The sequence below is a fragment of the Anas acuta genome, chromosome 13 (genome assembly GCF_963932015.1).
Source record: "Anas acuta chromosome 13, bAnaAcu1.1, whole genome shotgun sequence".
In the NCBI taxonomy this organism is placed as follows: Eukaryota; Metazoa; Chordata; class Aves; order Anseriformes; family Anatidae; genus Anas; species Anas acuta.
In genome coordinates, this window is record NC_088991.1 from 1,753,676 (window position 1) to 1,778,012 (window position 24,337).

General features: G+C 36.3%; 1 protein-coding gene across 5 annotated transcripts in view; it reads left to right on the plus strand.

Moving 5' to 3' along the window:
* The window catches only part of THOC2 (THO complex subunit 2), a 53,803-nt gene extending 33,906 nt beyond the window's left edge, over window positions 1-19,897 (plus strand). For 2 of the 5 annotated variants that reach the window (XM_068697650.1, XM_068697651.1), the window contains 18 exons: window positions 255-434; window positions 1,008-1,172; window positions 1,502-1,777; window positions 2,744-2,885; window positions 4,985-5,142; window positions 6,487-6,615; window positions 7,124-7,255; window positions 7,335-7,519; window positions 8,256-8,440; window positions 8,712-8,814; window positions 9,109-9,545; window positions 10,398-10,456; window positions 11,971-12,006; window positions 15,137-15,274; window positions 15,618-15,687; window positions 15,768-15,925; window positions 16,577-16,812; window positions 19,028-19,897. In XM_068697650.1, coding sequence (XP_068553751.1) covers window positions 255-434; window positions 1,008-1,172; window positions 1,502-1,777; window positions 2,744-2,885; window positions 4,985-5,142; window positions 6,487-6,615; window positions 7,124-7,255; window positions 7,335-7,519; window positions 8,256-8,440; window positions 8,712-8,814; window positions 9,109-9,545; window positions 10,398-10,456; window positions 11,971-12,006; window positions 15,137-15,274; window positions 15,618-15,687; window positions 15,768-15,925; window positions 16,577-16,699 — 2,676 coding nt within the window. In that variant the 3' untranslated portion in view covers window positions 16,700-16,812; window positions 19,028-19,897. Of the gene's footprint in view, window positions 1-254; window positions 435-1,007; window positions 1,173-1,501; window positions 1,778-2,743; window positions 2,886-4,984; window positions 5,143-6,486; window positions 6,616-7,123; window positions 7,256-7,334; window positions 7,520-8,255; window positions 8,441-8,711; window positions 8,815-9,108; window positions 9,546-10,397; window positions 11,282-11,970; window positions 12,007-15,136; window positions 15,276-15,617; window positions 15,688-15,767; window positions 15,926-16,576; window positions 16,813-19,027 lie in introns of those variants that run through there. The other 3 variants (XM_068697652.1, XM_068697655.1, XM_068697654.1) reach the window with 3 other exon arrangements.
* Window positions 19,898-24,337: the final 4,440 nt, after the last annotated feature.

The window sequence follows — 24,337 nt, forward strand, 5'->3', positions numbered from 1 at the left end:
ATGATGCCCATGATAAAGTGGCATTTACTGTGTAGAAAACTAACAGCATGCAAGACATGTTGCTTATGTTTGTTTCTTATTCCAATACTATATTACATCCTGCAACACAGGATCCAAGGAGAATTTTTTATTGACACACAAGAAATTGTATCAATGTTAATTCACCAGTAATGTCATGATCAGAAGCATGTATGGTTTAAAATTGTAATTCGCTGCTTCAAAATTTAGGCAACTTTTTTTCCTGTACTGTGCAGGGTGGATACTTTGGCCAAATCAGGAATACAAAAAAATCCTCTCAGAGATTGAAAGACGCATTATTGGACCATGACCTTGCCCTTCCACTGTGCCTGCTTATGGCTCAGCAGAGAAATGGTGTGATCTTTCAAGAGGGAGGGGAAAAACATCTGAAGCTGGTGGGAAAACTGTATGACCAGGTAAGTTAAAAACATTTATAAGCCTTTTCTTTGGTAACCTCTAGTGTGTCAGCATTTGGTATCAGCACAATATATAAAAATTTTCAAAATTTGCAGTGATTTCATTGTTATAACACTAATGCCAACATAATTTATAATCTTTCTGAGTGAAAGATTGAAGTGTCCTTTGTCATAGAAAGTAAGGACTTACATTTTAAAGTAGGTTATAGAGTTTTTCTATCTTATTTTGTTAGAGGGATTTTTTTTTTTTTTTAAGAATCAGCCTGATTCCTTTGCTGCCTTAGGCAGTGGGAATGAGTTTCATTCTAGTAGAACAGAATGCTCTTACAGATCTGCTGACTCTTGTAAGGCTTTCCTTTAGGTGCAGAAAGAGTTGAGTCAGCATTGAGTGATAGAAGTATGTAGCATGGAAAGTTAAGCAGTTCTTCCCCCATGAGAAACTTCTTGGTGTAGTATGTGGTTGTAATCCTTGAAAAAGAAAAAGCAACCAAAAAAGCAAACAGACTTTCAAGACCTCCCTAGATTCATTTCCAAACAAAATCAAATTGTTCTCTCTTTGTGTCTCTCACATAGTGCCATGACACCCTGGTACAATTTGGTGGGTTTCTAGCATCCAATCTAAGCACAGAGGATTATATTAAGCGAGTGCCTTCAATTGACGTTCTCTGTAATGAATTTCACACACCTCATGATGCTGCGTTTTTTCTCTCGAGACCTATGTATGCACACCATATCTCAGTAAGTAAAGCTCTTTTTAATTTGTCTGCTGTTAGAGAGGCTATTCTACATTTTATTACTTTGTGTTAGGTTCCTGTGAAAGTTTGCTAAATAAAATATGCAAAAGCCTTATGAGGAATTATTTCTGTAAGAACAGATGAGTTGAAAGATGGTAACTTCATTGAAGAATGATAAATCCAGTAAAGGTCCAGTATGATATTCTTCACTTCTTTATGCACATAAATAAAATCTCTTATGTAAATCTTTCTTACATAGAAGAGCTTTTGTGAAGTTGAATGATTTTTGTGTACAGAGATTACAAATATTTACCTTTTGATTTCTATCCACAGTCCAAGTATGATGAACTAAAAAAAGCTGAAAAAGGAAATAAACAGCAGCACAAGGTTCACAAATACATTACATCATGCGAGCTGGTAATGGCACCTGTTCATGATGCTGTGATCTCTCTGCACCTTCCCAAGGTCTGGGATGATATCAGTCCTCAGTTCTATGCTACGTTCTGGTCTTTGACAATGTATGACCTTGCTGTCCCACATAGTAGCTATGACAGAGAAGTCAATAAACTTAAAGTCCAGATGAAAGCCATAGATGACAATCAGGAAATGGTATGTTTTGTACATTTTTATGCTTGTTTAACCTTGAAAGACTTATTTCATGAAATGCTATATTGAGACTTTTTTAATGACCAATCCCGTATATAAACAAAGAGCAACAGTCTGTTTACTGATACTGTTTCAAACTAGTACTTTTCAAAATGGCATTCCGAAGACATGATTATTCCACCTTGGGTAGTATTGGATATTAGTTTTTGTAGCAAATACAGAATTAAAAGTTATATGAATATTTCTGCATGCATGTGTCAGTGCTAAGGAGGAGGGTGTTATTTGCTTGTGATGATACCATTATTGATTGTCTGCCAGCAGGGACAAAACTTTTCCTGGAACTGCAAGTTATGCATGCACGTTATAATTTGTGGTCTAAATTTTACTTTCTTCCATGGAGTGAGGTAGACTGCGTGGAGGTGTGTGGGCTTTTTTTTTTTTTTTTTTTTTTTTTAAGATAAAAATCTCTGAAAAATCAACTACTGATTTGCAGTAAATGACAGGATATTGAAGTACCATATTGAGTTAAATCATTTAACTGTTGTTTCATCTATTTTATGTAAATAGATTTTTATGTTAAGCTTACCAAAGTGTAAACTTAATTCTGAGTAAGTTGGTCCATTTGGAGAGTTTTATTGTCACCTGACTCACCATTTTGATTTCTCAGTCATCTAATTTGACTCTTCCCTATAATTTCCATTTAAAAACACAAGAGTGGCTCCACTGAGTGAAAATTACTGGAAAAATCAGTCTTCTGGAAAACAATCATTGACACCTGTATATGTAGTTTAGGTGATCACTTTTGTCACTAGCTATCCAGTGTTCATAAATAAAATCAGGTGATTGTTAGAGCAGAACATTACTTAGTGAAACAGCTTTTTCACATTTTTTAGCACTACCAGGAATGTCATTGTTCTGTCTACAGCAAGTGTTAGTATAATATTAGATGAGTTTATTGATGTTTTATAGCCTCCAAATAAAAAGAAAAAAGAAAAAGAACGTTGCACAGCTCTTCAAGACAAGCTCCTTGAAGAGGAGAAGAAGCAGTTGGAGCATGTGCAAAGGGTTCTACAGAGACTGAAACTGGAGAAGGATAACTGGCTTCTGGCAAGTAAGTGTGTGTGGGGGACACGTGACACATTCTGGATATTTTTGTAGTCAGCACTGCCCCTAGAACTGAAAGCTTAGCTTGCACTAGTACTTTAAATGTTGATCTCTCTCTTTATGTTGAGGTCTGCCAGCAAGATAAACTTTTAGTTAGAATGTAGTATCTTTGTGTCCTTGCAAATGCTGAGTAGATGGTTTCAAGAAGATATTTCTTGCAATGTCGAGATGTCTTTTAATTTTGTGGTGGCTTAGAAAATATGAGCTGGACTGACTAGGTGTGATCGTATAGCTACAAGATGGTTTGCAGGTCAGTTTCTGCAGGTAGAATTCTACAGACTTAGTAGTATTGCAGGGAATAGGAACGTGAACTCCCAATGATTTAACTAACTTTGAGTGCTATGTTTAAGAACAATGTGTCAGTATTTGGCCAACAATATATATCCTATTCCGATGACAAGATAAATATTGTGTCAGTCTACTGGCAACATCAGATAAAACACCACCTGAATGTTTCATAAGGAGGCAGAACAAACTTATTTCTCTGAGAGCGCTTTGGTAGTGTTTCTTATGGATGAGGCATTACTAGTATGATTAACCCCAAATGTTTTCTGGTCATTTTTCTTCTCTGGAGGAACTTTTCATTTTTAAGCAAAAATGGTTGTCTGTCTGTCCCAAGGAGCCCAAGGATCCAGTGGAAAAGTATTTTATTGTCTAACTCATGCCAGATACACCTAAGCAATATAATAAGGAACTGTTGATGGTTACATCAAGAGAGATTCTTCTGTATAAATATTTAACATAGTGGTACAGAGAACTAATCAGCTACGTAAAATTGCTAGTTGAAAAATTACTACCTGACTGTGGCTTGGTCTAGAGTTGACTGCTACATTTGTCAATTTAAGGAAGTACCCAAAAGCATGTAGAAAACTGCACGTGTAGATACTGTGTATGTATATATAAACAGGTACTCTTAAAGCTAATGACTTCTGGGAGAGTAGATGTATACCTTATTGTTGGCTCTTGATTGCTCAAGCTTCAGCTACAAGTTGTTTTCTGAGATTAAGTGTGAGGATAGATAATTTATTTCAACGTGGAAACTATTGAAAAAAGGTATTTGTAATTGTGCTATATGAGGAAATTGAAAAATACATACGCTGTAGTACTATCACTTATTGACATTTGAAATCGTGTTTGTGTCAAGACTGACTCTTGTAGACACGTCTGATACAGTGGTTACATCACTAACATTAATTTTGGCAGAATAACTAGGCTTTTGTAGTTCTAATAATTAAACTAGCTATTCTGCTGTGGCTGCTTGCTTAACTTGCATTTAGATTAAAATTTATAGCTCATAGAACAATCAATTGTGACTTGTCATTTTTATTGAAAAAGCATCAAAGGTACTAAAATTTAATAAAATCAACTTTTTTTTTAGTTCCATAAAAGCTGACAGTTCTTTTTGAACAAGCTTTATTCCATGAGCACCACAGAATTGAAGCAAGTAATTTCTGGTTGTTAATGACTTTGGTTGTTACGATTTGTTACCAACATGCAAAAACTTTGTCACGGTGAGGGTGATGGAGCACAGGAACCCTGTATCTCCTTCTCTGGAAGGAGAGAAGAACTGGTATCTCCTTCTCTGGAGATACTCGAGGCCCATCTGGACACCTACCTGGACAGCCTGCTCTAAGGAACCTGCTTTGGCAGGGGGGTTGGACCTGATGATCTTTCGAGGTCCCTTACAACCCCTTCAATTCTGTGATTCTGGTGAATCTGTGACTTTGGTGCTCTGCAGCCTGTGCAGGATCACAGCATAGTGACATCAGTTGCCCTTACAAAGATCATGACTATTCTTCCTCTGAAGGCATTCTTTTACAGTCTTCAGTCTTCCATATGTTTATTTTCAGAAGATCTGCTGTAACAGCTTTTCTACACTTTCACATGTACATCAAACAATTAAAACCTTTTTTTTCTAAGTAGTGTTGAAAATGTAGTTATTTGGAGAATATGGATGTGCAATACTGAATTTACTGGGAAGAGTAGTTGTGCTAACCCATTAATCTACTGTTTTTCTTCCTTTTTCTCTCAATTTCATTTTTGAAGAGTCTACCAAAAATGAGACTATCACAAAATTTTTGCAGTTATGTATATTTCCTCGCTGCATTTTTTCGGCAATCGATGCGGTTTATTGCGCTCACTTTGTAGAATTGGTGCATCAGCAAAAAACACCCAACTTCTCCACACTTCTCTGCTATGATAGAGTAAGTAGCTAGAACTTCGTGTATGTGTATATGTATTTTTGTTATAGGTATGGAAGACTAGAGTCCCACCTGTCTCCCAAAAGAGATCTCAACAAAATCTTTACGTTCATTTAATTCCAAAATCTATGTGAAAATCAAAAGTTTATCTTTGTGCTTCCTATTCTACAAACAAAGCTTTACTAGCACTTCAGAAGATTTTCAATACGTTTTGTTCCTGGTTTATCGTAACGAATCTAGACTTTAAGAGCAAAGTCATTAGTCAAACACGTTGCGTACATTTTGCAGTCTTGCATTGATCTGCATTTCTACAGCCTTGTCCAACCTTCCTGTTTGAGCTCTGTGGCCGTACTGTTGCAGCTTTATTAAGCTTGCCCCAGGAAGTAGCATCCTTAAGCCTTCTGACAGACCCTCGTGACAGACATGGGAGTAATTTGTATCACTGCTGAAACATAGGAATACAATGCCATAGGGAGCACTTCTGATAGCCACAGTAGCCTGACTCTTGAGTCAAGCAGGGTGCTCAGGGGAGGTGCTTGTTCAGACATGTCTCACAGTTCATGTAGCCATTTTTTTCTCTTGTAGAGAAAAAAGGTGGTGAATTTAAATGGGTTAATCTTGCAGGATGCATTCAGCTCCAGTGGTACCAGCTGACTCTACTGTTTGCAGATATCAGAACCTTTCTGGCACTTCCTGCTGTTAAGAAGCCAGATAATTAAGCTAGTGCATCATCTGTGTATTTACAATAGATTGGACTATGAGCTTTGATTAAGAGGATTTCTATGGGACTGTGTAGTAAAAGACTGGTGAAGATAACTTTTTTATATGAGCATTCAATTAAAAAGTCTGTTTCTCTTTGAGTTGAGACTTGAAGTTGGGATCAGCTCTGATGTCATGGGTCCAAAAGAGCATTCTTATTCTGCTTGTGTTCTGTGTGTTTATTTTTTGCCTGTTCAACTCAATTAACAGTTTGAAACCGACACAGTTCCATGTCAGTGAAGACACTTTCCATGTGGAAAACTGTATCAGTAGCAGATGTATGCAGAGCTTAAACTCTGGACTTAAGTATAAAGGTCTAATAATTAAAATCTTGGGGGAAAAAAAAATAATACTTGATAAGCATCTGTAGACAAACCTACCTTTAATTTCTGAGTAGAACGTAATTTGGTTCAATCAAATAGCCATGGTTTCCAGATATTTCTGTGATATTTCTGTTATTTGACCTCCTTTATATTTAGGAAACAATTTAACAGTGGATTAAACGAGGGGAATTTGAATTTCTTGATGGTTCTTACTCCTTTGTAATTCAGTAAAGTCAAAGTAACTTTTCATTGCTACTATTTGCAGGTTTTCTCTGATATTATATATACAGTAGCAAGTTGCACTGAAAATGAAGCTAGTAGATATGGCAGGTTTTTATGCTGTATGCTGGAGACTGTAACTAGATGGCACAGTGACAGAGTCATATATGAAAAGGTATGTAAAGTTACTAAAACATTTTCACTTGTGAAAAGTGTTATATAACAATCACTTCTATAATTTGGCCCAATAAAAATGGATTTAGTGAAATCATTAACTTGCTTTAAAAACATTGAACAAAACAAAAACATAGTTTGATGACCTCACGTAAGAACAGTTTCTGTAATTAATGTCATTAAGTTATTTTTGTGTAGTGTCAAAAGTGAAGTTCCAACTTTCTCAAAGCCTGTCTTGAATTTAGGTAGCATATGGAAACCCTCATAATATTTCTTACAAAAGCTAGATAAAGTCCAGGTAACACTTTCTCTTGCCTACAAGTAAAGTTTCAACATAAATAAGCTTTTTTTAAAAAAGTATGCAAGCCTTGTAAAAAGTTTGTTCACGTCTTTAGCAGAATCAATAATCAAGAGCTCCAGTTATATTAACTTCTGCAGAATTCCTGTTTTTATGCTTACTGGAAAAAATAATATTTTTAATTTTTATTTTGTCTCTTGTGTGCATGCAGGAATGCGGTAACTATCCAGGCTTCCTAACTATATTACGGGCAACTGGATTTGATGGTGGAAATAAAGCTGATCAATTGGATTATGAGAATTTTAGACACGTGGTACACAAATGGCATTATAAATTAACTAAGGTAAATAAGGATGCTGAAAATCTCATGGTTTTTGGAAGTTTTAATGAAAAATATTGATTGCATTTAATTCGTCTTCTAGGCTTCTGTACACTGCCTTGAAACAGGTGAATATACGCATATCAGAAACATCCTGATTGTGCTGACCAAAATCCTCCCATGGTATCCGAAAGTGTTGAACCTGGGTCAAGCCTTGGAAAGAAGAGTACATAAGATATGTCAGGAAGAGAAAGAGAAGAGACCTGATCTATATGCATTGGCTATGGGGTAACAACACCTTACTTTAAGAAAGTGGTTAAAAGTGGATCATGAAAGGCTTCTAAAGACTTGGAACTGTTACAGTCCTAACACATTTGATTTTTTACCTTATCACAGAAGATTTTGCTATCCTGCATCTCAGGGCTGGCAGTGTGAATGAGAATTTTCATTTTGTGCTGGATGATCACTAATTCCTTTACAAGACTCTAGTAAAACACATATTATAGTAAAGATTTCCACTCACAAGAGCATAGTTTAATTGTAGAGAAATAATATAGCAGCAAGTAGATGTAAGGGAGAGTAAAATGAAGAAAGTCAAGGGTTGTTGTTGCAAAACTGCATAGATTTTGGAAGTTTACACAATTTGGAAGTGTTAAACTAAAATGCTTAATGATGGTTTTCATCTTTCTGTGATGAATACAGAATCATCCATGGATGCTTGAGGGACAGTTCAGGTTGCCCTTCTGGTGTTGTCAGTAGGCCATTTTTTGTGTTTGACAGCTGTATGTGTGCATGTGTGGTGGTGGTAGCAGCAAAGAGGGCTTCGAGGTAGGGCTTCTGTTGTGTGAGGGTTTTTCATTCCTATTCTTATTTTTTTGAGCTGATTGATAAAGGGGAAAAACCGCGTATCAGTTAAGAAAAACTGTGAAAAATAACAGACGAACTGTTAGATTAAATCCTCATTTAAAATTCAACCCATATTTTGCTTTGTTTGTGCATATTTAACAATCTGTGCGACTTGCAGCTATTCTGGGCAGTTGAAAAGTAGGAAGCCTTTCATGATACCTGAAAACGAATTCCACCACAAAGACCCACCTGCCAGGAATGCTGTAGCTGCAACAGTACAAAATGGGCCAGGTGGTGCTGGTATGCCTACATCTCTCACAATAAACACAGCTAAACTGGAGGAAAGCACTGCTGAAGAGACTGGTAAACAAACCTGATTTTTAGTAGAATTCCTTTGTTTGCAAACCTATTCTCTCAAAACTTGGCTTTTTAAAATGAAAGAAAAAAATTATGTGATGCTAAATAGGGTCAATGTGTGTTCTTTGGTTGGTTGGAGGTTGGTTTTGCGGGGGAGTTTTGCATCTAATTACCTATTTTGGCTATTAGCTACATGGCTTTTGCATGACTGTGCTTAGACAGTTGTTTCATTCAGTTAGACGTATATTGTTGAAATAAAATTGTTCTCTTCAAACAGAAAAACTAAAGGAGAAGTCTCAGGGTGCTGTGAAAGTTATTAATAAAGCTGCCAACACTACACCAAAGGTGACAACAAGCAATGGAAACAGTGCTTCTAATAGGTGAGAAATCCACTCCTTGATATTATCTGTCTTTAAACTCACAAACCTTTTCTTTCACGTACCATTTCTGCCAAAATATGTAGCTGTCCTGAGCTGATGCAATTGCTCAATGCATTCCATTTTAGTTTAATAAGGATAAACGGAGTAGTTACGCTTGCATGATGATTTTCTAATAGAGTGATAAAATAATGTGATTGACTGCTTTGGGTAATTCTATCAAATCATCAGGAGTAAAACATGATTACAAAACAAAAGCTTTCTATGTACCAATTGGTCTTTTTATTTTTGATGCAGCAAAATTATTAAGGAGAAAGATGATAAAGAAAAAAGTGGGAAGGAAAAAGATAAAGAAAAAAAAGAAAAGATTACAGCAGCCACTCCAGAGACAAAGGCACTTGGGAAGGATGGGAAAGACAAACCTAAGGAAGAACGGGCGAACAAAGATGATAAAGCAAGAGAGATCAAGGAGAAAACACCAAAATCTGACAAGGAGAAGGAAAAAGCCAAGAAAGAAGAAAAAGCTTCGAAGGAAGAAAAATCCAAGACAGTTGTTACCACTGTTGAGTCAAAGTCAGCTGCAGAAAAGGAGAGAGAAAAGGAGCCATCCAGAGAAAAAGATGTAGTGAAGGATATGAAATCCAAGGAAATTACTAAAGGAGGAGAAAAGATTCCAGTAGCTGGGTCCTTGAAGTCTCCTGTTCCCCGATCAGAAACATCAGAATCTGAGAGGGGTGAGTCTGTTGGTATAACTTCTCTCATTTTCTAGAACAGTAAGGACATGTCATTGGAAAATCACTGAAAGCCAACACCTCACACCCACCATGGTGAGAGAAAGTGCTAGCTATTATGTAGCCATGCTAGCAATGACTTGCAGACATCTTCAGTGCCTGAAGTACCTATTCAGGATATCTCCAAAATGAGAACTGCATGAATGTGTGAAGTTTCCCTTCAGTGATTGCTGATTTTCATTAAGCCTATCAGTTTGTAAATGTTTTGTGCTGACATTCACGATATTTTTGATATAATTCTAAATGGCCTTTTATTAAAATATATTTTATAACTATGACCTTAGAAATTTTGCATATATCCTGAAGAGTGTACTCAGGGTTTGATCTTAACTTCTGAACCGAAAAAAAGGGATGTAGAAGGTTTCCCTCCTTAAGAAGGACTTAGTAAGCCTTATTGATTCTTTCATATATTAAGGATTAATAAGATAAATGTTGGTATTTTAAGTTCCTCATAAACAGAGGCTGATGTTGAGTTTTATAATTGTATTGCTTTAGGCAAACCAAGTAAAGGAGGACTGGAATGCCTTCTATTTTGCTCAACTCTTCAGATAAAAATTTATGCAAAATTAAAAGCTTGAAATAAATGTAATTTTGTGGCAGTTTCTTCACATTTAACTTTTCCTGCAAGCTTGCATAACGAGGTCAAAGCATGCTGGTATCTCTAGGTAGCTTAAGAAAAAACTACACAGTTGAAAAGCTTGAATTGTAACTTAGATTTTGGTACTTCAGAGAGCCGTATTATTAGTTGTCTCCTTTTAAATGTGTTTAAATAATGTTGTTCTCTTCTTTTCTCAGAACAAAAACGCCGCAAAGTTGATACCCATTCTTCTCCATCACATTCCTCAACAGTAAAGGTTAGTATAGCCTGAGGAAGGCAGCGCCTATGTTAGGCTCACAAGTTTGGGATGCCAATGTCCGACTTCCTTCAAGTTTTGTGCCAAGTATACACTGGAGCCACTGGAGGTTTTATGTTGCATTAGAAAATGCATTCCTTTTCTTTATTGGCGGACTGTCTTTTTTCTATTAAAAAATATGTTTTTAATTAACCAAAGTAAAGCTTCAAGGACCTAGCACAAATTTTGTAAATAGTGTTTGGAAATGGCAAGAGAATTTTTACACAGAAGTGCCTCACTGTTTTAAGCAGTCAGTTTTTTTGGAGTGCAATGGTAGCTACAAGCAAAAGAGTCTTTGCAGCAGAATGGAGCATATTTTTCTGCACTTCTATTGAAGAATCTCTAGCACTGAAGATTCCTGGATGATACGGGATGTACGATACTTCTGAATTCATCAGGCTTCTTGATGAGCATCTTACCGATATGTGCCTTCTAAGGAGGAGTCTTGAAAGGAGTTCCATTTTAAAGTCTCCTTGGTGATCAGTTCTCCTGTAGTTGTGTATAATCAGTGAGCATGCAGCTTCTGTTGTACCTTCCCTTCGAGGTTTGTTTATTTCCAATGGGTTCCCACCATGTTGAGCCCTGCAGTACGATAAAACCAGATGTGGCAACCAAGCCTACTACCCAGCAAAGAGAAACCCCAAGCATTCAAGCGCAGCACAATACCTTGGGCGTAGCCTACTTGAAGACTCAGGGTAGCCATTCCTTGCTCCATATTTGTTTTATTTCTAAACCATCTATGTTCATGGAATCTTTGAATTTGCAGTACGTTGAACATTTAAAACTGTAAGTTACTAATACTTCATCAAGAGCACTGTGATGAATTATGTGGGCTTTTAAATTTCACCATCTTATCAACTTTAGAACAAGCTTTTCTTTTTTCTTTTTTTCCCTGAAGAGTACATCTTTTTCAATGTAAGAATTACTTAAAAGATTTAGGCTAATTTTGGAGATCTCAAGTTGCTTTTATTAATTTTGAGGAAGCAGGTGACAGTGATAACTACTCAAAATGTAATTAGTTTTTCTTGTCTATTTTTATAAATGGGCAAGAAAAGTTGTTGTGGAGTAACTTCTGTCACATTTAACTGAATGTGGAGAATATGCAGGTTTAAAAACCTTTTAAGCCTATTTCAATTGTGGTTCAGCAGTATTAAAGCAGTAATTAAGACTTTTTTCTTAACATTTTGTCATGGTGGGAGAGTGGTTTTTCAGTGTTTTATGGAGAATTAGGTATAAATACATTTTGTATTTCACATAAGAATTGGGTCTAGAGAGTAGATATGTCTTTTTTTTCTTCTTCCTTTTTAAGAAAATATTTTAGTTCGTAGATTCATTTGGTGTGAAGTATTAACATGAGATTTATTCCAGAAGGAGTAGCTGTTTTTTGTTTCGAGGGTACGACCATGCTTCCCAAAGTTCCTCTGGTTTCTGAAAACTATTCCAGCTTACGTGTCATCTCCATTCATTTTCTACAGGACAACCTCAACGAACTCAAGGACTCTTCAGCAAAGGTTTGAACCTTTTAGACACCACCAAAGTTTACTTTCATGTTTTGTTGCATAGAAAACACAGCCTTGATCTTGGGGCAAACCATATCTGAAAACTCAAATTTCGTTCCTGTAAATACTAGTATAGTAGTGGAGGGAATTTTTTCCAGTTTGCTATGTAGAACTTCCGTACAGGAGAGAAGGAGAGTTATTGTGTGAAAGCAACATTAAGAAAAGTCCCTGAATTTAACATTCTCTCAATATTTCGAAGAGATTTTATTTCATAGCTGACAACTTCTTCAGTTTTAGTTTGTAGAAAGGAATGAAAAAGAAGCACAACTGTCTTTTGGCTTCACTTAATTCCAAACAAGTAAGCAAGATTACACATCTGAATAGTCAGTTAAAACTGCAAAACAAAAATGTTGGCTATTTGGATATTCTGAACAGAACAAACGTGTTTTCTGGTCCTCACTGATACTTGCACATTTATAGAACCCTCCTTATGATTAAGCCTTTTATTTGTCTCAAGAGGTAATAGAATAGTTAGAATAGTATTTCTTTTTTATCAGTATTAAAAAAAAAAACCAACAAACAGTTATTTTAAAACAAAAAATACTTGAGAATTATCTGTGGAATAACAGTACTCTTTTACCTTGCAACTGTTATGTTATGCTACTGTTATACTGTATTTCTAAGCATCATAGGCAACCTCTTAAATTATTATCATATCTGTTTGCTTCCTGTAAACACACTTCAGATTCAAAAACTTATGGGAACACATACTAAAAATGCTTTCAAGATTTGAATAATGTTTTAGAGTATTAAATTTTTAGGTAGATTCTGCAACTAATATGTTGCTTTTATTTTAAAGCTCAACCACTTACGTAGTGACAGTAACAAATACTGTGAACTTACCAATATATCGAGAGCTTTCTGCTGCTTCTTTTTGAACACGTTTAATACATGTTTAATTTTATCTGACTAATGGTTGGAAATGGATCAAATCTTCCATAGTTGCTGTTAAGATTTTAGCTTATGAAGTCAGTATCAGTATGTAAATAGCACAAATGCTTATCAGTTGGAAAACGTTGAACACTTGAGCTTTCTGGATAACATGTAGGTTTATCTAGAATTACATGTATTTACTTAATATATGTGATTCTAGATAAATCCATCACATTTTTGTATTTAAAATTATCAGTTCTATTCTGTATTATACACTGAACTAATGTTTTAGTTGTAGCTCCCTTTTGTGAAACAAAGTGTTCAGAGCACTTTGTGTTTTAATTCAAAATAGCTCTGATTTTTATAACCAATACTTGCTAGCTTTTTAAAATTGAATCTTTCCAGTGCCATCTGCACCTGTTTATATGAGGAGTCCACCTAGGAGGCATCCTTTGATTCTTAGACTTTAAAGTTGATGAAATTATAGTGTCTATAGGTTAAATATATCATTGTATATTTATAACTTTAAAATTAGAAAAAAAATTGACATTTGTTTTGTACTCACATTTCTTGACTATGTTCCCCATATGTGGTGTAGGACAAGTGTTCTTTACTGCCACGTACCTGTCTGGGGAAAAGGATGTGATACTCAGAAGCTTGTAAGATTTCAGAGTTCTGCTAACTCTCAGTGGAAGCTGAAGTCAAGTGCCATTATGTACTTATAGGCTTTCTTTATTCCTATCTTTGCCTGACTTTTTGGGGGGCAGACCTTAAAGCGTTGTCTTACATTGCAGGTTATAAAATAAATGCTGCCAGACTTGAGTTAGGTTTGTGTTATTCTTGTTTTGGCCTTTGCCCAAGTTATACAACGCATGGCAGTGCCCCAGATTTGATGTGGTTTCAGCTAACAGCATTTCTAGAAGCAAACTGATAAAGCTTGACAAGCCAAATACATGTTTTTGTTGTAAGGAGAGGTGGAGGGAGTAAAATTTTCCAAAACTCTGCATTGGAACAGTAGAAGAGCAGTGGAATCTGACCTGAACAGCCGTGTGAATGTAAGAAGCAGAATAGGAGGAAAGATGAGTGTTTACTTACATGGAAAGTATCTGTGGTAGACAGCTAAGTGGGGCTGCTTAGAGAAAACGTATTTGCCAAGTTATGTTAAAAGGTGAAAGCAGACAAGGGAGCAAGGATAAATTTGTGGAATAAATATGGTGGGGAGGTGACAGGTAAAAAAAAAAAAAAAAAAATAAGGGGAAAACACAGAAAGGGATACTGAAGGCTCAGTCACTGGCATAGAAAGGTGATAACATTCCAGTAAGTGATAAAAGGAAAAAGGATGCAACACTGTTGGTGTGCTTTTTACCAAAACTTAAGGTTACTGGTCTGAGGTTACTCATTTATCAGAACTGTAGAAGGACAGGATTAACTTAAAAACAAAATTATTTGAAATTGTGTGTTTTGGTTAGTTCTAATGGATTCTAGAGTGTTCAACTGATGCTACTGTGCTTCTTTTAAAGATGCTACTGTGATTTTTACTCTTCTCTCTGTCCCCCCTCTTGCCTCACTAAGTTAATGTTACTGTTAACATTACTTCTTTCATGAAGCTGAATATTTATACATTTTACAGTTTATTAAAATTGGTTAGAAGAGAGTGCAGTAACAATCTAGAACACATTACAGAGCTAACATAAAGAATTTTGTGTTCAGCTGCTTTTATCATTGGAAGTTTAAGGTGGAGTTTTGTATTACTTTAGCTGAAAAACACATTATTTAAAGTTGTTGTAAATACTTTCTGGTTTAAGTTTATTCTCTAAAAATGAATTAGAACCTGTCTAAGAAACTGACTCCATTCATTCATTCCAGACAGAATTGCAAGTGCTAAGTCAGTCCATGAATCTGCATATCCTGTATCAGCAGTACTGCTGATTTGTTTTGATGTATCAAACAATACTGGTAAACAACTTTGTGTCTATTTAATATATGTTCCAGTTAAGTGAAAGGTTTCTTGAATTTTCAGTGCTGAGAAAACAAAGCTGTATATTAAATTACATATGACTGGTTTGAAAGTGTCTTCAATCACTTTTCTAATCAAAGTATTAAGTTTTGCTCTTTGAGCTATGAGTTATGTTAGAGTAAGACTTTGCGTTCCTATGCATCTAGGAATATATATATATTAATATTTGGTGATATTGCCTTAATTTAACAGCACTACATTAACCACACTACTCCAACACTGTCCAAGAGTAAAGAGAGAGAAGTGGACAAGAAAGATTTGGACAAATCAAGGGAAAGATCCAGAGAGAGAGAGAAGAAAGAGGAAAAGGACAGGAAAGACCGAAAAAGGGTTGGTGAAACTTCTATGAACTAGTATAGAAAAAGTTGGTATATACTTGGAAAGCTTACTTATTTGGAGTTCATGCGGTAATAATCGGTGGTGTAGCCTGTGCAAGTAGAAGTGGTCCATATTAGGGTTGTTTTCTTTTTCATTGCATTTTCAAAGGTAGGCTTAGAGTAATGCATTCAAAACTTTTTCCCTTCAAAACTTATCTCAAGGTAGCTTAAACAAGCTGAAATAACTCCATTACTTTTTAACTATTCAAAAAATAGTACTTCAAAATAACACTATTAGCAGGTGCCTACTTTAGGAGTATGCATTGATCTACTAATATCTGTGTATTTGGTGCCAGGATCATTCAAACAGTGACCGAGAGGTACCACAGGATTCAACTAAACGACGCAAAGAGGAAAATGGGACAAGTAAGTATTCTGTTTTGTGTTTGTATGTGTATTAAGCTTTTTTATTTGTTGTGAATTAAAACTTTTTGTTGCGTTTTTAGCTGGTTCTTCAAAACATAGCAAAAGTGAAAGTCCTTCTGATTCTCCTCGCTCAAATGAAAAAGAGAAGGAGAAGAGCAAATCAAAATCTTCAGGAAAGGAAAAAGGTGATTCAATCAAAGCAGAAAAGATGGAGAAGAGCTCCTCTGGTAGCAAAAAGGTAAAACAAGCCACTATCATTTAGATTATTTGGTGGTGGTGTTTCTTGCTTGTTTCATTTGGGATTTTTTTTATTCTTCATTTTTTGTTGGTTTCAATGGAATAAGCTCATTCTTTTCACTCCATTATAATGCTGTTTTATGGCCTAATAAAATACAGTGTAAATATGTAGGAAAATGCTTCTGGAATTTCTGGTGCCTTTTGGCTCTAAATATTTCAGTGGTCGCTCCTGATAGGATAAATTAGGGGAATAGTTCTTGATATTAGCCAGGAAAATTCAGAAATTGCTAGAGTATCCGAAACCTAAAGTGCATTTTCAGACTGGTTTGGTGAGCAACTATGTAAAAGCAAGTCTCATTTAAATATAAACTAGTTTGCTTGTATTCGTGTTGTCAAGTACGTGTATTAAGGCTTTATGAAATCAGGTAAGTATGTAGTCGTCATATTTACATTAAATAATAGTTCCTAGTTGTAACTCTTCAGTGATAGAGATTATCATTGAGCTGTAAGACAGTTAAGTAAATCTCAAATCACAGAGGCTGACTATTGTCATTCTGACTGGTGATTTTTTAACCTATGTGACTAATTTAATCCTTTTAGTCAGACTGTCTAGTGTATATTCTAAACTACTTCCCATTTGTTTTTTTTTAAGGAATCAAGACATGATAAAGAAAAAACAGAAAAGAAAGAAAAACGAGAGAGTGCTGGAGGGAAGGAAGAAAAGAAACAATATCCTTTTACATGTCAAAGTTACAGGAAGGATACAGAAAAGTAGCTTCCTTTTTATTATATGTAATGATAAATATATATATGTATATTTTTCCTTAATCCTGAATTTACTCATAAATCATCAGACAAGCACAGATAATGAAGAATGTTCTAGTCAAGGTAAAAAAAAAAAAAAAAGTTTACCATGTTTGACTTGATAGCTCCTGAGGCTCCTATTGATTGGTAAAGGATATACACATAAAACAGCCAGTGTGTGAAAGGGCTGAAACTACAGTTTTTAAAAAGTCTGTCCTAGAGAAATAGCTAAATAGCTTTCCCTGTCATCAGTGTAGAGATTGAATAGATGCTCAAACTCATTTGGCCCCCCAAAAAAGGGGTCAGGTGGGATGGGGTGTTTGACAGTGTTGGGTGCAGTTGCATGTTTGGCACTTTTTCCAAGACCAGTTGCCATACAAAAACAAGCATGAATCACTGTGATCCTGGTAGTCTTGCTAGTCTACTTGTTGATTAAGAAGATCTTTGCCTAATGTGTTGGAAACTTAATTTTTTTTATTCTTTCATTCTTTCATTTTATCTATACGGAGAGCAATAACTATTAAACCAAATCGCTATATAGTATAGTAAGTCAGTTCTTCATCTCCACTTAATCTTTGTAATTTGATCAGAACTGAGGAAGAATAACATTTTCACTTATTTGCGGAGGGAAGTGCCCCACTGAATTTAAAATTTGTTCACTTCTAATCTTTCTGCATAGACCAGTGGGTGACCAGTGTGTTTATGTTGGGTAAATCTGAAAATAATTACTCTTCAAAACTATGGATATGGCTTCTATTTCCAATTTGTCCAAATGCTTTATAATTCCTATTTGTTCTCTATTTAGAAGTGATGAATTGTTTCTACTTCATTTGTCCTTGTGTCTCCTTTGAATACTCAAGAACCTACAAACTAAATTTCACCTAAATTTTTAATTCACTTGCGTATCTTTTGCTATTTGAGCTATTTGCTATTTGAGCTATTTGCTCAGAGTAATATTGTTCTGATTAAAGAACAACATATAAGGCAGAGATTTTTCTTATTAAACAACCTTTTTATATTTAAAAAGTAAGCCAGGGAGATCTCTTGAGAGGGGTGAAATACTGGAACAGGTTGCTCAGAGAGGTACGGGATTGTCAGCTTGGAGGGTATTCAAAACCTGAATGATGAGGTCCCCTGCAGGAGAAGTACAGCTGTGCTTTGCTTGGGTCTTAAAAAATAAAACAACGCTACAACAAACAAAACCCCAAATCAAAACAGTTCAGAGCAGAAGCTGTGCAAGGATGGCAAATGAATTTTGCTTTAGACATGGAAATACAATGTTGCAGGAAAGCTGCTTTCTCTTCTCCAATATGCAGCTTCAGTAGGGGAAGAACCTTCGTGAAATCTTCTGATTGTCTAGAAGTGTCTTCTGAACTTGGCTCCACAGTTGGATTGTTGCCTCAAAGAGGGATTGGAGGGATAGATTATTTGGAGAAAGGATCTTGATCATTTGACATTCCTTTGCCACTGAAGTCCAAGGCAAATGTGTGGAGGAGTTTTGTGTAACAAAGTTTGTACCGATACTTTACACTCTTTGGAGGGGATCTCAGACGTAGTCATTTTCTTTAAATGTTATTTTTTGTTGTATTTATTAAAAAAAAAAAAGGGCGGGGGGGGGAGTGCTTCTTGGCAGATGAAACTCATTACTGAGGACTTGCAGCTTCTTCAACAGAAACGTGAAGTTTTACCTTGTCCAGCAGTTCAGTGTAAAGGGAGGATTGTAGTTGCTTAAAAGCACAAGTGTTTTTTAAGTATTCGTGACTTAAACAAATGCTTAGGTGAATGCAATTGCACATTGAAATTCATGTCAAGCATGCAGTGGGCTAGCCTGGAGCATCTGGTAGAAAATACTGACAATACCCTGTAATTTGTATAGCGAAGTATGAAAAAACACTCTTTGTAGCGACATGGTTATGGAATCTAATCTCCTGCTCCTGTTTGTTAAATCTCTTATAATATTCTGCCTCATGTACAACATCTGATAAACTGCGTTTATTTTAATTTAGATATAGTAACGTTTTGAGGAGGTTGTACTTCTAAAACAGTTTTCACCTTGACAGATGACTACTTGTTTCTTATTCATCTTTAAATTAGTATTTACACTGTATTCAGTATTTACAATGCAATGCTTATATTAACATAGTTCTTCTTATGGAATAAACTGGAATCATGAAATATGTGACTGAAAATAGTTTCATTTTCTCCCTCATTCTTTGAATTGTGAATGGAACAAAATGTGAGATGGGTATTCATTTAAACAGCATCTAACTCCAATTGTGTTATTTTCACTTCATTGTAGGTGAGCTTAAAATGGCAAGATATCCAGCTGTGACCAGAAATGTATTTTCCAGAGTGTAGATTGCACAGAAATTTGTGAATGAAGAGGACCCATCTGCATCTCCTTAAATTATTCAGTTCTCTGCTTTATTACCCCATGCTGAAGATTTAATTGTTGAGTTGTACATTACTGTATTTTAACTTGTTGCTTAGTTTCTTACACATTTATTTTCAGTACCTGGCTGAAAGTGTTACCTATTCCATATTTTAGCACAATGTGCTGCAAACAAACAGTTGCCATAGTGCAAATGAGGTTTCATGTGTACAGAGTTCCACTTTAGGTTGTCTAAAATACTGCCTGAGTTTAGTAATTCTTTCAATCTGAAATGCATTCTTTTAGATGTTTGAAAACCACAAATAAACAGTTATTGAACCTTTTTGAATTTACCTCATTTAAATTCAGTTTTTATTTATTACTTGGCCTGTTTTTTAATATCAGTGACTAAAACAAATGAACCAAGTGGGAGCACTGTTTTCATGCAATGCTTAGGAATTATTTGTATATTATGTGTACAACGTTGACTTGTTTAAAAAGAAACAAAGAATGAACCCTATCCCCTCCATCTCAACCTAAACCTGTGCTCAGTTGTCCCTTGCCACACCTTTTGTTTGTCATGCTGTTTTTAGATTAATTGGAAATGCTCTATTCAAAACTGAAATAAATTAAATTTCAATTACAGCTACAGGAGCTTTTTATCGCTGAACTTTAGTCTGAAAAGTTTCACAATGACATTTTTAAAAAAAGAAAAAATGAAAAATTTTTTTATCTGCTGAATTCTACCAGTGTAACCTTTTTTCTAAATAAACAATAGTTTTCTCAATGGGTCGTAAATCATTGTGTGTGGTTGCTTTATTACTTTATGTACTCTTACAAAAATTTGATACTGGAGTTGGAATTGTGGGAGGGTATTTTCTGCCTTAGCTTGCAAGTCTTCTGTACTTGCTGGCTGATCATGTTGAAAGAGTTAATTATATAGTATGTCAACAAGCCAAGCATGTCTGCCTACTGTAAAATGACAAATGTGTTGAGCTTCCTGAAAGCATTGCAGAAGGCTAAGATTTGCTTTTGTGCCTTCAGTCAAGTTTGTATCTTTCTCTTGAGATGTTTGTCTGTGATCCAAAGCTCACTAAAATCTTTGGTGCTATTGTATTCTTTTCTAGGTTTCCTGATAGAGTCAAAGTATACTGGCTTTAATATGTCTTTAGTTTCAGCAGTTTAGTTTAATACCCAACAAAAAAAAAAAAGGGGGGGGGATGTCGCCTGACTTCTGACATAGCATGGTAGGTCACTTTGATACTGCTCAGATTTTCACCTGGGTAAGAACCTTCATGTCTAGAAGTCTTCAACTTTGCTTTTGTAACTAATTTTTTGTTCCCTGAGGCTGTGGATTTTTCTTAAGTAAAAATGATGAATAGCTTGTTTAAACTAGGAAAATGTGGATTGCAAGATAAATATAAATTTGTATTATTTGGAGAAGAGGCAATTCCTATCACAGAATCACAGAATTTCTAGGTTGGAAGAGACCTCAAGATCATCGAGTCCGACCTCTGACCTAACGCTAACAGTCCCCACTAAACCATATCCCTAAGCTCTACATCTAAACGTCTTTTGAAGACTTCCAGGGATGGTGACTCCACCACCTCCCTGGGCAGCCTGTTCCAGTGTCTAACAACCCTTTCAGTAAAGAAATTCTTCCTAACATCTAACCTAAAACTATGTCTTTCCTGAATGCATTGCTCACTATTTAAAGTTTAAAAAGGTGTAACTGGAAGCTGAGCTTTTTTGCCCTGGGCACAGCAGTTTAAATACCCGATGAATGGGTATTCACTGACAAGCAGGAACTGCTGTCATAGCTAGATTCTTGGTAAATTTTGGAGGTGGTGCATCCATTTTACTTATTTTTACAGCAGATTCACGCATGGGACTGACTGAAACTGAATGCACTTCTGTTTGCAGGAGCATTGTGATGCAGCTTTATGTAAACCCTAGCAAAGTCCTTTGCTTCTGTAGTCAGTAGCTATGGTAGAACAAGATGTGCTGTCCTCTGCTCACAGTTTCACCTTTTGGTGACGCTTAAATATCACATCAGTTGAACTGGAATACCACACTGCATGATGTAGTTCCTCTTCAGCCGTTAGGCTTACTGTATCTTCTGTCTCCTTTTAAAATCCTGCTTCTCATCCATTTGGTAAGGATCTGCTGCTGTCTTTTCAAAGTTTTTGCAATAAAAAGGTGTTGGGCGTGAAGAAGAAGATCTGCTGTTAGTGGGAGATACTCAACAAGACTGAAATATTAGCAGGACCATAAAACATGACAGTCTTTGTCCTCATGTAACTTCAGAAGATGAGTGGAAGCATCATGAGCTATCACAGTTGCTGCGCAGAGGATGGAGTGAATTTTTCACCTATTTTTAAAAGGCTTGTTTAAATTTTAGTAGTTATTTTTAGAAGATGTAGCTATGCCAGTTTAAGACCACTTCCTTAGAGGAGGTCTTGGAAACTAAGTAGCTTGTAAGATTTAAGTGTTATAAAGAGGTGATCTTGACAAGACCGAAATTCCTCATGAGTACAACTTCCTCTGGGCCTGATACATCCTCTTGACAATTGTATCAATTGTATTGACAGTCCTTTATGGATTTCATAAGGAGTGTCTCCTTTTTATGATCTCTAACAAAAGGGTAAGGATGATCACATTTTTTAAGGTTACAGATTTGGACTGATGAGCAGAAGATTGTGGGACTGCTGTGGTTTGTATTACTGCCAGCCATGCTCCATATCAATTTCTGCCTTTATTCTGCTTACCTTTGCTAAGCAGTGTGTTTATGGCAGCAATGATTCTCGTAACTGCTTCTGTTGGCCCTGTCCTCTGACAAAGAGGTTCCTTGATGCTTATTACTGAAAGTGATACAAAACAACTGAAGTTAATGCAGGGAAATGAATCCTTGCCGAACACCCTTGGAACACAGTTTGCTCACAGGAAGTGTATACAAGTCAACTCTACCAGAGTAAACTACTTTTAATGATCTGTCTGAGAGCCATGCTTAATAGAATTAAATGCTCAATACTCTGTGAGCTGTTATATTAAAAGCTCATAAGGAATTATGAATGATATTAACTTGCAATTTTAAATGATTAATTTTTTTTTTCCTTTAAACTGTGGTCAACTGCAGTTATTCTGTATGTGGCATGTCACACCTGTAGTGTTTTTTTTCCTGCCCTGCTCTCCACCTTGTCCAAAAAAATCATATGAAGCTAGGTGAAAGTATTTAGAGCTCTAATTTCTGAGACACTACTTGTTCAAGGAACTACATTGGGAACTACATCGGATTGTGTTTGCTTACAGACAGGATTATGTCTGTGTGCCTTCAATAGCAGACCAAGTGGATGCAGGAGGTTTGTGTTACCTTGAGAGGCCAAGTTTCTGTGAAGTTCTGTCGGGGTGGTTCAGAATTTGCTTACATTGACAATTTGAAAGTAGTAAGAGATGTAAGGCATGTACTGTGTTAAAATAATACTATGTTTTACAGCATTGGGGCCAGTAAAACTGCCTTGTGAGTTGCTTTAACTGGTGAGCAACTATTGCTGATCATTCCCCTCATTCCGACAGGATCCTGCATGTGCAGGCCTTGGTTGTCGGTGGCCATTATGCTATGAAATACTTTCAGCAAATCATTAGTGTAACCTATTTTTCCCTTTCCTGAATCAAAGCATGCATTAACTTCTCTGAAGAGTGATTGCTACTGTTTTGTGTTTCACATATTGAAGCTCCATCAGAAGGACAAAGGGACAGGCAAGCCTTCCCTTTTGTGCCCAAGCCACAGTGCCAGGTGGGCTGCAAGCTCCTGTGCTGCTGTTGTGCTTCAGGCTCATCGCACAGTGGCAGTCACTGCTCCTGACCTTTTAAAACAGGAAGAACATTTGCTTTTTCTCCATTAGTTCACAAAATGTGACACGTGTTGGGGGAAAATATTACACTGGCAACATAAGGACTGTTAAAATAGCTGCAAAATAGTAATTTTCCCCTTCTAGACTTTCTTTCCTTTTCAGTTTAAGTGTCTGTGCCCAAGTGGTGAACCTGGGTGTTTTCAGAGGTGATGGGGAGCTGGGATTTCCAGGCTGGAGTGCCTGCTACTGTTGATACAAAAGCAGATAGGAGTGAGAGGAGACTGAGTATGCACCTGCTTCAAACCACTGCTTTGCAAGGAGTTGTAACCTAGACATATACTTATATTTTTTTTAATTGCAAAAGAAGATTTTGGCCTACAGGCACTGTCCACAAAGAAAATTGTTTTATTCCTGAGAGTGTATAGAAATGCTTCTTACATTGATTTAACATTAAAAAAAACAAACCTATAGCTAATAGAATATTTGCTGACTGCAATGGTAAAAACCAGACCTTCTTGCAACAAATATTAATACTATTAAACCCAGGAGCTTACTTCTCTTTTAAATATTGCTTTGTTGTTTTTTGTTTGTTTTCAGTATAATCCATAGAACTTGAATCAAACGTGGTGCATCCCTGGTGTTCTGTGAAGGTCAGTTTGTGTCTTCAGTCACCTGGGATGTGGGACAGGCAGGTGGCATCTTTGTGGCTCTACTTGAAAGCAAAGATTAAGAAATTGCAGTGCTTATAGATATCATCAGTTAAAATTTAGTGGTTAGAATTGTCCTTATTAACTAGAGGTTATTTCCAAATGAATCGGAAAGACTATGAATCCTTGTCCCTTGTGCACAGAAGACACAAGCAAAGACACAAGCACATGGGAAAGGGAACCAGGTAAGGATTACTGGGCTAATTAGAGGTGAGGAGGAATTATTAAAAAAGAGAGTAACAGAACTAAATAGGCACTTTTAATTGACTCATTAGGGTGATATGAAATGAAATACTTCCATTGCTGTCACTCCACTCCTTGGGATGTGCACAAATGCAAACAGGGTCAGGATTTGGCCTGCTGGTTGTGTAAATGACACCAGCTGGGGATGTACCAGCTGCTGTGGGGAGCTTGTTGCACAGAAATGGGATTAAGGCTGTGGAGAGAGGTGACACCAGGGTCTGAGTGTACTGTGGTCTTCAGGAAAAACAGGAGGCTGCCTGTAAGCTCAGGCACTTAAAAATGAATTGGAACAGTTATTTATACTTCAAGCAGCCAATGTTTATCTTGCCACCTCTGGTACATTCTGATAGCAGTGGCAGTGAAGGCTGTGGGACAACAACACTGAACCTGCCCTTGGGTGCTAAGGACAACAGGACAGCAGCACCTAAAAGGGATGG